We start from the raw sequence: 17104 nt of genomic DNA, 5'->3' as shown, positions 1-17104 counted from the left end.
ATCAATGAAGTGTATCTTAAACGAATTATGGCTAAGATAAATCAATTAAGTGTACTTAATTGCCTTATTGTATGCTTTCAATACAAAATTCGCAGTAAACTTAGGAAAGATGATTAAATTATATTTAAATATTTCAAATAAAATTATTACCTTCATAAGTTATAATAACAAAAGGGCCAATAAATACGTCAATATTTATTTTTTGTTCGATGTAAAAATTATTGCTATTAATTAACTTTGCTCAACTTCTAAGTTCTAATGGAATAATTTATGGTGGTTATTGGATTAATTGAATCAGTAGTCAATTAACTCTGATTTTCTTTTATTGTTTATGAAATTCTTATACTAATCATATAAGCAAAAGAATATTATAAATGACAATAATAAATTTTTTGGAAATCTGACTATCAGTTATTATTATATGTAAATTATTACTTGTTACGAATATGAGATTATCGGATTTGATTTCTATTTGATTAGATTGTAATCATTATATTTCATTATAAAATTTCTTAAAAATGTATATCGGTCATTTAAATAGAAACAATTTTAATGAATATTTAATGAATACTTTTTTAATGAATATGAATATTTCTAAAATATTCTATCAATTATTTTTATAGCTTAAAAAATTTTAAATTTCTATTATTTAAAGAGTTTGTGAAATGAGCATTAAGAATTAGTCAAAGATGGGCATTATGGAAAACCAATGATTCTGTATCTCTTAGAAAAACAAACTAGAAAATTATTTCCCAAAACGTGGATATTTTTATAAAAAGGATAACATTAAAAAAATTTCGTCGTAATTAAAGATGATTTTGGTCATAATCTGTTTCGCTTGAAAACAAATGACCTATATATGGACGTCTATTGCTGTAAAAAATGCTTTTGATTTGGAAGTGTTTTTGAGATAATTAAACCGATTTATTTTAGATAAAAGTTAAAAATAATTAATCAAATAACCCATTATAATATTATAATTATTTAATTGTAGTAATTTCCGATAGTTTATTAAAAACATAATTTAAAATTTATTATTAATATATATTATATCAGAATAATGACTTAGATTCAGTAAATTCTGCTCCTCCTATAATAACTTCACATATGTGATGTCCGTAGACAAAGTATTATCTCACATCAGAGTTTCTTTACTAGAAACTGACAGAAGTTTTTGTGTTAACCAGAGTGAGTAGGATGGGGAATGGGAAATTTTTATAAGAAATAAAAATGCAGAACTTCCAACTAAACCGAAAAAGGTTAAAGTTTGTAATCAGATTTTCTTTTCAATAAATTAGACTTTTTTATGTATTAAATAATATTTTAATGTAGCTAACATATTTGTATCTTACATTTTATTTTCATTACTTATTGAAACTATATTATATGAAAATATTGCCTGTAGTCTTTATTGCTAATGAAAAATTAAATAATTGTATATATAAAATAATGCTATATCCATTGCATTATTAGATTTCATTATTAATTGAATATAAATATAGTATTTAATATTTTTTAAAAATATTTAATTTCAAATAATTGGTTTAATTATATGATTAAACTATATTATAACGAAATACTGCCTCTAGCTTTTATTTTTGTTAAATTAATTTAATAAACTCATGTATTTAATAGTAAGGTTTCCAACAGTAATGAATTGCAACAACAAACATTTTTATTTATTTTTCTTTGATTAAATTTTTGGCTGAGCATACAGCTATTTTAAATATTGCCAAAGTAAACTCAAGTATTTAATTAATTAAAAATAATTAAAAATTTTTGTTGTTGCAATGCACTACTGTTTGATATCACTCTATTCAATACAAAAGTTTCCATTGAGTTAAATAGTAACTACTGTCACAACTGACAGTTTAATTCAAATTTAATAATCCTATGTAAAACATAATGTTATACGTATTTTATTATTGGATTTAAAATATAAATTGAAATATAAATATAAATTGAAAATATCTAATTTCACATTATTAGTTTCATTACTTAATTAAATTATGTTATATGGAAATATAGCCTCCAGGTTTTATTACTGTTAAATAAATTAAATAATTTTATGTATAAAATGTTGTTATATCTAGTGTGTTATTGGATTTAGTTATTAATTTAATACCAATATTGTATTTAATATTTATTAAAAACATCAAATTTCAAATAAATACAATTATATCTACTTCATTCAATTAACTTAACAATAACTTTACAATATTTTCCTCTCAAAAAAGACGTGTATCAAAATATATTTAAAATTTGAAACTTTTGTTATATATATATATAGGTATATATATATACACTTACCTCAAAAATTTTGTCTAAATTGCAATTTTATTAATTTCCAATTTTTGGGTAAATTTAATTTGTCATTTCAATTTACCACACAATTTAATTCAATATGCCAGAGTAATTCAGTTGAAGTAATTAAATTTATTGTTTTTCAAAAATCCGTAAAAAACACAATCAAAAACATGAAAATTTCGTAATTTGTTAGATCCAAGAGAAGATAAATTTTTGTAATCCTCTATCCGGTATTTGTTGTAGTTTCCGTTGTTGTTGTTGTTGTTTATTGTGAAAATTTGTCAATGAATAACACAATTTGTGGCTTGATTTATTTAAATATATATTCAACAAAAAAAAAATTGTAAAAATAATAAATTAAATATTCTAACACTTAGCACTGAGTAATGCACTGATACGTTATATAAACACTTGGGCACGTTTATTAAATGAAATTCGCCATTTTTATAATTGAAATCGGGTTTGCGGAATCGCCGCCATTATCGTTTCAAAATTAAATTAATTCAGTAAAATCGCGCAGATACAGCGCCACGTAACGGCGTTGGCAGTGGTTGGCTTATTTCTGTTTTCGAGTGACGAAAATTGTTTCTTTTTAAATTTATTACATTAAATCGCTGGCTTTTTTGTTCTTTTCACGGCTTTTATCCTTGATTTTTGGCTTGGGTGTACGCATCGTTAATGCCATTAAAAGTTCGATTTTTTTTCGCTTCACTGTTCTGGCAAAATTTTGTCAACTTGGCAGAAAAATGTTTTACATGAATTTGCACAAAAAAATAAAAAAAAATAAAAATAAAAAAAAATAAAAAAAATAATATATAAAAAAAAAATTCGAAGGTGATGACTTTAACTTTTACTTTCAGTTTTGGTTTCACTTTCGTAAATTTACTTGTGTAAAATGTAAACTTTTCCACTGTACGAAGCAGCGCAGCGCAGCGTTGCGTTAAGCTACGGTACCGAAGAAACCTTACAAAATGTATATCTCACGTTCAGTCGCTTTGCACGGTTCCGAAGCTTTACTGTTTCTTAGGTTTTTGTTGCTTTCACAATTTTACCCATTTTTCTACTGAAACGGTATCGGTTGCTTATAACCTGCAAGAATTGGTTCAAACCAATAAATAGACTTGTGCTCTAAAGTGGGTCATTAAAAATTCAATATTTTAAAATAGCTTATAAGTCCAAATAATGAAACAAACATAGCAGACTATGTAAAGGGTACGAGTAAAATAATTACACTTAACTGGTAGAAGTGAACAAATGTATACGAAATACAAGTACTTTTACAAGGATGCGATATAAACGTGTTCTTAACCTAAATTAACACTAAATAAAAAACCTAAAAAATTAAACAAAAATAAATGAAATTTAACTAACTACAGTAACATTTTAAAATTAATATGTATTAATGTGTATTTAGTCAATCATAATAAATATAGAGCAAACAAATAAATTAAATATAATAAATAAATAAAATTATATTATATAATGAAATATATATATAATAATCATAATACTATAATAATTCGACCGTCACTTCAATATATATATGTAGAGTTTAGCAAAATCGCAAGCTAGAAATTGCACAAACCCAGGCTCTGAGAAGACTTTTCAAGGTACTATGTTACATAAAGACCAATGACATCCTTAGGGACTTCAAGATTGATCCGATCAAAAAATACATAAGGAATAGAGCACTGAAATTATTTAAAAAACTGATAACACCCCGTTATCGAATCTCCGAATGGTTACAGGCTCCTCAGAGAGGTATGCAAATCTGAGATCAATGATTGCTTAGTCTGATGAAGTGATAAAAAATAATGCAGTTAAGACGTAAAGAGGGGTTATGAAGAAATCTCGCAGTTAATAGAGAGTAAAAGTGGTCAAGTGCACTGACTCAACTAACCACAACATAATAACAATAGTTATAATAATAATATATATTATTATTATATAAAATATGATACTGAAATATATATAATTATATATAATAATCATATACGATAAACTATTTAAATTTTAAATTATTCTGGGAATGATTAAAAAACTTAATTAAGATGATTATTTTTAGAATAAACTAAGAAAATAAAAAAATAATGGAGAACTGGCTTCCAAATGATGGAAACAATGCGACCATTACTGATTTTTGGGTGACTTAACGACCTCCATTTAAAAGAAGGTTTTCTGTCAAAACGTTAAGAGTTGAGAAAATTCTAACCTGAGATGAGAATACATACGATTGTGCAATTAATATTTTCGTGGCCAAGACCAAAGATAGTTTATGACAAGTCGGACAATCACAAAGAGTGTAACTAGAGAATTATCTGCTTCTAAGAAGAGTCAAAATTTTATTTGCGAAGATAAACCCAATCTGTTAAGATGGTAAGGCATATCGTTATTACTCAATGGAAAAACTGTCAACACCCTCCACCTTTGCTATCTAGAGAAGGACGTCCTTATGTAGATAAACAAATGAATCAGGTGTTTGGTAGTTATATGAAATATGGTACCAGTAGCAATCCTGTTACAAACTCTGTACCTCTGTCATTTTCTTATCAAAGATCTTGTTGAAGATCAACTTATTCCTCAATAAGGCTCTGATCCATCGAATTAAATAAATGATGCAATGTTTTCGAGTTTCCCTGCAGACTTATTGACTTTGATTTATGTGTAACAATGAACGCAGCAGATCACCAGGTTATTTTTGCTTCATTTCATAGCAGTTTATCAAAATGATCGAATAGATGTTGTAGGTCTTTGATTGGTACATCACGACCACTTTAGATACAGATGCGAGCATTTTTCAATGCTTTGATAAGATTAACTCAAGTATAAACTTCAAGTGTGACGTGAATTTCTGCATAAAGAACAGTGGGTCATACAGTGCTCAATATGAACGAGATTATTGTGTTAAGGCAACAACTTTTTTTAGTTTTAATATCGTCAGTCTACCAAGAATTCTCTCACAGTATCAGTAAACCAAAATCACTGACGGTTTAGTTTCGAACCAGAAACGCTTTTCTTCCACTACATACCATCAGGAATGAGGACTTAGAATTTTTTACTAGAGCAAAATTATATACTATTTAACATTTAGCTCAGTTTAAAAAACTTGTAGGTATATGCTGTATTTATTAATAATGATATTATCCAAACAAGGGATTTTATTATCCGATGTTATTTTATAAATATGACGATCACTAAACTAAATTATTAAAGATGTGTTATGGGTATTACTCAAGAAAATACAAATATAACAGATAAGCCACACTTTGTGAAAGCCTTAACCATATGCTAGTTTAATTCGAAAATCTCAAGACTTGATGTGAGGAAGTGGTATGACAAATTGGTAGTATACAAATCTTCTGATAGAGAGCAATGAAAAGTATGAATCGGCAAATCGCTGAACGGACTTGTACTAATTTTAGCATTAAAATTGTGAACTTTGTGGACTCTTGACGAACATAGCATTCTTCTTCATTTTTATTATGAAATCGCTTTGTTTTCAAAGTTAATAGTAAGCACATGGGTCTTCCCTACGTAGTTGAAGTCTTCTTAGTGGAGTTGATTATTATCTATTTTACTAAAGGACTTACATGCTTTCATCTACATATAATTTGTGATAATGGCAATAGAAAAATTTCTATATATATCAGAATTAGCATTTAAATTATTCATAGAGTATAGATATACACAAAAATAAAGTTCAGTAGGTATCAACAAAAATATTTGTCACATAAAGTTTATTCAAATCAAATATTTCAATTCATAATAAAATAGTTCGATTATATATTTATCTCTATCTAAATTTATCTACTCACTTTAGTAGATGAGAACTTTATTTTTAATATAAATTGTAGAAAGTTTAATGAAAAGTAATTGTTTAACAAATGATTTGGTATATTCAAATTACCATATATGAATCAGAACGTAGTTTTACTCTCATTGAGAAATGATTTGATGTATACTTTTGAAATGCAATGTAACTTCTTTTAAAGAGTTTGGTGTATGATTTAAAATAAGTAAAGTCACTCAAATCCAATAAGGATATTTTTACTATAATGTTTGGGTATGTTTTTTTTTAGGCTTCAAGATGATATTATTTTAAATAATATATATTAAATTTATGCATTTTGAGGAGTAAAAAAAAGTTAGCTACTAAGATTTCTATAAAATATTTAAATATTATTATATTATTCGTTTTTATGAATTTGTATATTGTATGTTGTCGAGATTGAAATGAGAGGAAAATTATTTAAAATTATAGATTTATATTTTAATATCTTTAAGTTATTAATTTACCTAATATCATACAAATTCAAATATACAAATTCATATGTAAAAAGAAACCTGTTAACTACAAGAACTACAAAGACAATTTTTGTCATACGTTATATGACAAAAAATCTAAATTTATTAAAATAATGTGAGCCACACTGCGTATGAGTGACAAAATCGCTTGGTAATCATGATAAGTAAATTTAAGTGAAAACATTTTTTAAGAATAGAAATGAAAAAAACAATTGGATTTAAAATAATTAAAAAATAAATAAAAAATAAAGAATATTGTGGTATATAAAATTAAAATACAAAATGTAAGAAGAAATTAATATAATTAGTTTTATATAAAAATAGAAATAAACATAATTAAATTATAATTAAATATTGAAAATTTAGTAAACTTTTATAAATAATGATGTTAAATTGCTATGTAAAATATAAAGTAACAAACTGGAATAAATAAATTTAAAGTGAAAAGAAAAAGATGAACTAGCTTACAGAAGTGGAGTTTATTATTTTGATTTAAACTTACTTAAATTTTTTATATATATATTTTTATACTAAAAAACAGTAAATCAAACTCGCTTTTTATATAAATTTTAGTAGTTATAGTTCTATTAAAGTCAATCAAATCTGTCGTTGTTTTGTATTTTAATGTAACGCAATTAAATAACTTATAGATAATAGTTATTACTAAACTGAAACTCTAAAAATGAAGTGGGCAGTAGATTTAATATGCTATATATTTCTAAATGGAATTAAGTAAAGTATTAACGTTAATATGTTACGTTAGTTTTGATATTCATTATATGTAAATATATTTATATTTAATTTTTTTTATTTCGAAAAACACTATTTATAGTTATAGTTTAGTTTTTTATGTTTATTTATTATAATTCAAATTTTATAAAAATTTTTTTTTATTTGAAATTTGTTTTCTTTTATATGAATATTTTTTTATTGATTATTATTTCATATTTTAAATATTAATATATGTGCTCTATGTGTATGTAACACATAATTTTCAACAAATATGTTTTTCAACATATACATATTATTAGAGACATTCACCACACTGATTTTTTTTCACCTAATTTTAACGTAGTCATAACGTTATGTAATAGCAAATGTAGTAATTTTTTTCAATAATTTAATTATTAAACACAATAAATTTTTTTAAAGATATTTTTGATTAAATATCGTTTGATGAATAAAAGAAATATATTTTGAACACCTCGCGGATAAATGTCAATTATTTTAAATAAATTATGTATCTGATTTATTTTAAAAACAAAATTATTTATATTTAATTAGTTTCTATATTTTTTTAAATTCATATTTCAAATTTTATTTATTTATTTATTTTATTTTATTTTTATTTATTTTTTTTTACTACGTGTTTGTTCTGTTCAATTTTTATCCTTTTTCTAAAAAAATTCTCTCAGATTCACACGATAATTTCAAAATACGTCAATTACATTTCAACTACGCCCCGATACTGAATAGAAATGAGCAAAATAAATTGCCTTAATAATTTTCAAAGAAAACATAGAAATTCTTTTGCATTTTTATTTCAACCTGAGGTGTGTGCTTTTGAATGAAAATTGCTCAAGTGGTGGTAAAACCAAGTTCCAAAGAGCATCAAAGAAGTACTATAATACATAAATACTGGACTAAAAGACCGGCGACAAAATGTGAGAACCAAATAATCCTACAAAGAAATAGCATATTCGAGTGAGAAATACAATCGACAAATACAATTGTAGGGTAAAAAATAATATTATCAATTATATATATATAATAAGCTGAAACTATTTCTCTAAGCCCGTGGTGAGTTTAAATGTGGTGAAGATGGCCAGAAGTGAATTTATACTCACTTCATTGTTTGTGATATTTGGATTTATTTATTGACATACTTTTTCGTACATAAACACAATGGAATAGTAAACAAAAAGTGATTGACTTCCTTCATTCGTTGGCGGTCTTTGTGGAGGCGTTTGGAATGTGAAACCACTGGTCACATGGAATTACAAAACGTGGCGGCAGATTATTAAATCTTTTGCTTAATATATGTAAAAAAAGCTACATTGTTACACATTTTCACTTATATGTTTAAAATGTGTATACAAAAGCAATAGCAGGAAATTAAGAAAAATGTATGTGAAAGCAATACGTTGAATGCATACTCGTAAATGAATAAGGAATAGAGAACTTATCTAGTAAGCCTATTAGTTGTAATTCGTTAATATGAACATTTAGTGGCGTATTACTGATATACTAGTATATATATACCAATATGTACATTGGTTTAGACTGAAATGACGATTAAGTAACGTTATTGTATTATAGTTTAGAGCCATTTGGCTTGAAAGAGTTCGACTTAGCGAAGCACATCACACCCACGATGACCTTCTCTAGTGAACTTTAAAATGTCATGGTATCGCATATGTTAAATCTTAAAAGGTTTTTAATATTTTGAAAAAAGAAAGAAAATAGCGTAAAGTTTATATTCCTAAGCCCAAAACAAATAATTGATTATTAAAATTTAAAACTTATTAAAAAATTTTTTTTAAATGAAATTAAAAAATGATTATTTTTAAAGACATGGCATTAACTTCCTTTCATGACAATTTATAAATCAATTTTCAATTTTCTTATAATTTCATACAGAGATGTCAAATCGTTAGTAATAGAGTGGATAGCTAATATAGTGCATAGTTCCAGATTTCATCTCTTCGATTGTGAGAGGCTTAATGACCATATCAATATATTATACAAATTCTTCTGCTTATATGTAAAAGTCTGCAATTTTGTTAGAATAATATTTCAAATAATTTATTTTTTGACGTAACAACTTTGCTTCAAAATAAATTAAGGAGTCGGTACTGGCGAATTTTACTATAAATTGGGTCTTAACATCTCGCTTTAATTTGTGAAGCATTGCAGTGTCTTTCAGGTAGAAGTAATGACGATTTACTACGCATTAAAATGAGTCCTATGTAACAATATTTTCAATGTAAATATCATAATGTACCTGGACAGCCAAGTTGCTACCAAATCTCTGGTAAGCGTTATATTCTTAACAGGTCGAGAATGTTTGGCTTCTCTGATCCATCTGGTTAGTTAGCTAGTTCAGCTTTTATGGGTATATGGATACAGGAACATCTTGGGTAATCGCCGGGTACATAAGCTAGCCAGGGTAAACCATCTACTTTCAGATATTCATTTCTCGGTTATTGGCATCAAGAAATGATGACACCAATATTGGACCAGACATTAAACAAAAAATATTTGACTAAACAAACTTGAGTAGATGAAAACTCCTATCAGTTCTTAAAAAACTTACAACGGTATCCGTGCTAACAGATCTCTACTACAAAGACATTATATTTATTAGACGGGATCCATCCTTTAAAAAAATTTGTCTGAGTTGTGATTCTGTAGATGAGAAAGAAACTGTACTTCACTTCATGTATCTGTGCCCATCATTAGCTTAGAGAAGATTCAAAATTTTTCGGGTCACTTTTGTTACTGACTAGACGCAGCTGTTAGCCAAGTTTATATTCTTTTCGGGTTATTTTACTTTCAATTGAATCGACCACTCATGTCTTTCAGTATTGTTCGTATGCTGACTACTGCGGTCCTGTAGCGGATTCTTCTGATTTACGTATGAAAAATGTGAAATCAAAACGAGTCATTATATGAGCTCAAGTGAGCTTTAGGTCACTTCAACTTAACCTACCCTACTTTCTACATAGTTATCAATTTTTATAACTAATTTCAATATCTTTAACATGTTCGACAGTTGTTAAACGTTCAAAATGGCAAACCGTAAATAGTAGAAGTAGGGCTTTAAAATTAAGACTATGAAAATGGATAATCCTATATTTTTAGAATTTTATCTACTTTACCGGTCACTGTATAAAGATAATACGTTCAGCTGGTTTGTCTGTCTTTCTATAAAAATTTGAAAACCCTTTTATGTATACATATTTTTAGTTTTAAGCTTATTGATATTCTACTTCCGTATTATTAGTAGTCTACCCAATTTTGCTATAATGCATAATTAATATTTTTTTGTAATTTTTTTTTTTGAATTTCAATGAAGGTGAAGAGTAGCAGTTTTCTATTCAATGTTATCAATTGATTAGAGTTATTTCATGCTGTACTTTAAGTAGTTTATTTCCTTATTTCTACTTCTCATCTTTCCTTATAGGAACTGTATAGACAAAGCTTTTGTTGCAAGAGTTATTTCTATAAATACGAAAAAAATAATACTAACAAATAATTGAATTTATACTAAATATTTTTAAAAATAGTTCCAAATTTGAAAACTTTTACTTAAATACTAAAAATAAGCTTTATATTTGCAACTACATAAATCTGTAATCTCTTAGAAAAATCTTCGCAAATTGCAATTTCTTTCTTAGAAGTAACTTTTAAAAACTGTAGAAAACTCTCATAACTCAATGGGGCCACACTTAGATGCATTTCATTTAGGCCATATCAAAATGTTGATAAGTAGCACTTTTACTTTTATTTTTTACACAAACATGAACACATTTCAAATACCTTCTATGAGCCAAAATCCTTTCCGCTCCCTACCTACAAAACCAAAAAATTGCTGGCAGTGTGACTATTTGGCGACTAACTATTGCCATAAATTACTAAATTTCCAACAAACTTTCAGTTATTAAGATAGTCTGTTGGGCGAAGTCGTTGATGCTGCATGCTGCATGTTGCTGATGTTATTTTCTGAAACTTTTTTTCTATATTAAAAATTTCCGGAACTTGCCAGACTTTGTCAAAATATGAAACGTGACCAAAACCATACAAGCTGCATTGCATTTCCTTAAGTCACTGGTCGTACATTTACGAAATTTAACTGAATTACATTTTTATAATTTTTTTCTTAATTAATTTTATTTTTTTCTATTTTGATATTTAAACAACACCGTTTGCCTTAATTTATTGTCACAACAAAATTCGCTGACTGAAAGTTGTTTTCATAGTTAAGAAGAAAGTTTAAAAATTTTTTTCTATCTTTATATTTTGCGGTTTTTCATCTCATAGTTTTGTATTTTTAATTAAAACACTTTACTGTCTCTTCTACGTACCATTTTGTCTGCATATTGTAAAAAAATGCTGGAGTACAGCATTTTTGCACTTTTTACTCCCTTTCGCCATATTTCCAGTCATTTTGCAAACAGCCCAACTTCACATTCTTCATAATGTATTAGGAACACGAGCGGGAGTTTGATGCATCGCACTCTTGGCATTGTCCGTGTGTCTCCATGAAGCATCATAAAAATTTGATGAAAGTTCTTTGCCAATTTTTAACCATAAACTGTGGTTCGTAAAAATATTTTTGATTGACTTGATTCTTGGCTATCAGCACAGTGATAGCACTAAAAGTATAATATAAAACTTGCTCATATGTATGCTATATTTATTTGCCTTTTGTGTTTATAGTTTATGTTTGCATTTGCAGTTACAAATTAAATATTGGTTGCTCTTTGAATTTAGGTTGCTTGGTATTAGTTATTGATTTAAGTATTAAATAATATTTGAAAGCTTCATAAATATTTAGGTTTTCAATAAATTTTGAATTGAATATATTAAGATAAAGAAGTATTGACTCTTCAAAAAAGAACTTTTTATTTAAAGGAACAAAAGTAATATATTTTGAGCAGTTTATTTACAATTTTATACAAATTTTACAAAGAGGTTTTCGAAAAGTAATGAACAACAACAACAAAATTTCTTTTTTATATTCTTTTGAATATTTGACTGACCATACAGCTGTTTCAAGTATTGCCAAGTATTACTGCTTTGATAGTCTATCAGACTGCTCAACAGTGAAGATGAAATACCTATTAAATTACCTGAATTCGGCGGAATGGATTTAGTCTGTACTCTCATACAATAGGATTCTTGCGAGGAATGTAATAGCAAAACGGTGAAAAATCGCTAATTGACGTACATGCAAGTTATCTAATGGCCAGCCACTGCAACCAACCAACCCATAATCAGTGGTCTTGGAAATAATTCTTGTATTTATTTACTCATAAATAATTTTTTAAGACTGCAACTATCAGGAATAGAACTCGTGCTCTGCAAAATTTGAAACTAGGAGTCAGCGCATCTTAACCAACTGACCCAAAATCGTACTTTATGGTCGCAAATTTTTCTGGAGTTGTGTTAATTAATTGTTAATTAATAGAAATTGTACATAATTTACTATTTATATTTATTTGATATTTATAATAAAATGTAATTTATCATTTTGTAGAAATTGTAAATCTAAAATGTAAATAATAAAATTATTTTAAATTTATTTTTTGACCTGTTTATTAAAATGGTTTTTTATATAGTTTTAATCCGACTGTAGGTCCTTTTTTGTTAAATAATTTAATGTTTAATATTTTTTTATTATACTCTATATTTCGACTCGCCTTGAAAGTCATCATCAGGATTGTGGTACGTCATTCTCTTTGTTCCATCGTCTATATTATACTCAAAAAAAAAATATTAAACGTTTAAATATTTAACAAGAAGGGAATTACAGCCAGATTAAAAATATATAAAAAACTATTAAAATATAAACAGTACTGTTCTTTCTTGAAATTACAAAATTTGATTTTACTATAATTAATTGAATTTCTTTAACTAACCATAATTCTGAATTGATTATCGCCAAATACATATCAACAGTAGCGGTCTTTGGAAATATTTGTTGGTTTTAAAATTTTATATATAATTTTTGGACTATAGTTGCTGGGCTTAGAAAATTCAATTGGCTCACTTGAAAATTGATCATTCAAATTAAAATCATACATTGTGGATTAAGTTGGTGTACAACTAGGTCTCTGATAGATAAATGTTTTTCAGCTGAGAGAAGTCGCTACTGGTGCGACATTGCAGGTAACCATTCCTTCTACAGCAGAACAGAGTTGAGATTGCTGCTGGGATATTTAACGGATTACCATGGACTGCGTTATCACATTAACAAAATGGATCTGTCCGAAGAGATAGATTGTCGACTCTACTTAGAAGCAGACAAGATTTTCAGTCACATTCTATATGAATGCCCAGTCTTGATCTCGGTCAGGAGGAGGTCACTGAGTTGAGAACTTCTCTCTCATTCTGACATTAGGATGTCCTCAACGGCCGACATTATGGCTTTCATTCGGGAGGCAGAATGTCTTCTATTCGGTTAGGGTCTGTTGCATCACAAAAGATCAACCATTGTCGCAGTGCTACGCTCCGGTGGGAACTAGTACGCCGTTCATTCCTATTCCTATTAAAATTTTTTAAATGTTATAACCTCAGTATTATACTTTTTATAGAGACATTACATATTTTAACATTATTGTTTCTTCTACATAGATCATTATTTAAGAGAGTTATGCTAATATTATTTTATGATTGCTAAAGCGAAACATAAAAAGAAAAAAAATTTGATATTAACTTACTTGACTTAAGCTCATTTTGAGAAAGGAATTTAATTTTATTATGGAAATAATTTCATCATGAAGATTTTTACAATTCCATGAACCATCAAATCACCACTTAAAGTTATAAAACACTACTTGGTAAAACTTAAAAAAAAATTAAATATTTATTTATATATTAAATTTTTATTTAGGTAAATAATCATTCAAAAAAATAAATAAATTTATAAAATTAATGAATAGTTAAAAAATAATATTTAATATTTTTTTTTAAAACTCCTTTTCTTTTTGATGATGTGTTCGTGGGAGCTATTTTCAAATTTTTTGAAATTTTTGCACACTCTTTCAAATTGAGTTTCCTTTTGATGTTAAATAAAATAATTAAAATAACATCATTTTTAATTTCTATTCACAATATTAGAACTCACATTTTTTCTCATTTTTATTATTAGGTACAGCATTAGGTAGAGTATCGGGTACAGTATTAGGTACAGTATCGGGTACAGTATTAGGTACAACATCTTGACTTCGAATTTTTTTAAGCTTCTCTATAACCTCTGATGCGAGTACCGGACCGTGAGCCTTTCTTTTTCTACTACCAAACTTAAAACTGGAACCCACATCATTTTCTGTTACTTCACTATACTTATTAAGATTACTAAGAAATCAATGTAGAGATGTGAACGCATATCTATTTTTTTTTTTAAGTAAAATTACCTCTCCCCAGAGTTGGAACAAGTATTTGTTGCCTCCGAAGAAGTTTTAGCAATAGACTGTGCAACTAAATCTTCACTATTCTCAATTGTTGACTCCTCTTCAACGATCGGAATAATTATCTCAACAGACTGGTCAACCATATTTTCTATTGCGACATCTGACAAAAACTGCTCATTTATAATACTAAGAAAATTGTACAGAGATGTGAATGCATACTTATTTTTAATTTTAAATTAAAATTACCTCTCCAGAGGGTTAGAACAAGTATCACTTACTGAAGCCTCTTCGACTGCAACCGCTATATATTGCTCAACCCCCTGATCAACTTCATCGTCACCAACAGAAATTGTCTCAGCCTCAGTCTTGGAAGGCTTTCTGAAAGTACTGGCTAAATATTTAAAAAGTAAATAAATTATTTATCTTGTTTTTTTGCCATTTAAATATTATATTTATCTTTAAATCTTTAGCAAACACTCTGAAATGAAGAGTTTGCAAAATATTTAAAAATTAGTCTAGGAATGCTTTCAACTTCTCTATACTCTAGCATCGAGGAACTATTTTACTCTTATGTGGATACCGGGACATGAAGGACATGAGGGCAATGAAATAGCAGACTTCCTAGCAAAAAAAGGTGCATGTACTCCTTTCATTGGTCCAGAAGCCTTATGTAGGGTTACAAATAGCTTCACAAATAACTTAATATAAGAACGGGACAAACAAAATTTACTTGAACACTGGAGAGCTTAAACAGGCATGCGAAAGTCAAGTAAATTTATTGATTCTGAACATATCAAAGTTAACGCTATTCTTAGCCTTAACAGAAACGACCGTACACTGAACTATTTACAAAACAATGTAGATTCAAATACGTCATCCATTCTGTTATGAAGAGAAGGAAACATCAGAACATGTTCTATGCAACTGCTTAGCGGCGACAAGACGTAGACTTGACTACTTTGGAAGCGGAATATTGGTCCCAAATTAAATAGGTAAAATTAAGCCCACAGAAATTACGAGATTTATAAATAGACTAGAATTGTTTTAATTGGGCCTATAGGCGCACAATAAATCTTTTAGTTCGGGGTGCATTCATTAATTATCAATGTGATTATATTGAATTTTTAAAAAATTATTTGATTTAAAAAAATTATTGAATTGTACACCTCAAGTGAACAATTTCTAGCAAATATTTTGGATGAGAATAAGCATTTCATTCAATAAACTATATGATCCACTACTTTCAATAAAATTGTCTATTTTACAAAAAGTTTTAATATCGTACGGTATTTTTACGATATTCGAATATTTGTGAATGGAATTGATTGGTAGTTTTTTGTATTCTTTCTATTCATACGTTTTATTTATTATTCGGAAGCAGCGGTTTGAGTTTTGGGGGTCTTATTAGACGCCTTCCTTGATTTGGTTTGATAAGCACTGCTACCCGATATATAAAAAGTATAAAATATTTCAAGTTTGAAGTGTTTGGCGGTGACTTTAAACAATCCATCCAGAAATAGTGATACCCGTATGAAATCAAAATAAAAAGAAAAAGAAATTTACTTACAGAATATTTTTCCCATTTTTAGAAGCTTTTTTACAATATTTGTGATTTTTAAGAAAAGTTTTTTTGAAAAAAAACGCTGTTAAAAATGTTATCATTTAAAAAAACTTTGACATTTTATATTTGAATAGTTAAGTTAGTTGCGCATACAAACAACACTAATAAATCAAATTATTCGATTGAATTAAATTATTCGGTAAACTGATGCTTTTTTAATATTTCAAAACTAATACGAAAGAACAACATTGAAAATTTTAAAATGTCAACTGCATGTTTTTATTAAATCTATTAAATTTTTGTTCTTAAACTATTTTAAAATTTATATTATAATTTTTTTGTACAAAGTTTTGTACAAATTAAATGTTTTATTTACATAAACTTATCAAGCACACGAAATAAAACATACCAAGAGAAACGTCAAATCTCCAATTATCTCCAATTAATCTCCAATTATAATGTGAACGGTGCAGATTAAAAATGTAGATTTACAATACACCAGTAAATAAGTATGAAAATTTTTTATGTAGCATCTTGATAGCGATAATATTTATCTTCAGCAAATATCTCACGCACATCATTTTTGAAGTCACATTTTTCTGTGATATCTTTCTCTGTCATCTTCACGTGATATTTTTCATGCAACATTTTTCTGCGATATATTTCACTTGATATCTTTCACATGACATTTTTAAGCTATATTTTCCACGTGACATGTCTCAGAGATATTCTTCACGTCACACTAGACTATACCTCTCATAAGACACTTTCTCACTACATTCTTCATTAGTAA

At 27.3% G+C, this 17104-nt stretch overlaps 1 protein-coding gene across 1 annotated transcript; it reads right to left on the bottom strand.

Annotated features, from left to right (window-relative positions):
- Nucleotides 1-14327: 14327 nt before the first annotated feature.
- On the bottom strand, nt 14328-16372 carry LOC119683615. Its single transcript, XM_038097400.1, has 5 exons — nt 16318-16372; nt 14997-15141; nt 14754-14936; nt 14465-14694; nt 14328-14395 (listed from the first exon to the last, which is right to left on the bottom strand). Coding segments are annotated over exons 1-5 (576 nt in total). The 5' UTR covers nt 16334-16372; the 3' UTR covers nt 14328-14393.
- Nucleotides 16373-17104: the final 732 nt, after the last annotated feature.

This window comes from Teleopsis dalmanni, chromosome 2, assembly GCF_002237135.1.
Source record: "Teleopsis dalmanni isolate 2A chromosome 2, ASM223713v2, whole genome shotgun sequence".
Taxonomy (NCBI): Eukaryota; Metazoa; Arthropoda; class Insecta; order Diptera; family Diopsidae; genus Teleopsis; species Teleopsis dalmanni.
This window is presented reverse-complemented; position numbering and strand designations above follow the sequence as displayed.

Excerpts from the sequence above, each read along its gene's own strand:
- LOC119683615 (XM_038097400.1), bottom strand. Across the intron at positions 14,937-14,996 it reads TGTTCTAACCCTCTGGAGAG|TATTATAAATGAGCAGTTTT; the intron begins GTAATTTTAATT and ends CAATTTTCTTAG. Across the intron at positions 14,695-14,753 it reads TGTTCCAACTCTGGGGAGAG|TAATCTTAATAAGTATAGTG; the intron begins GTAATTTTACTT and ends TTGATTTCTTAG.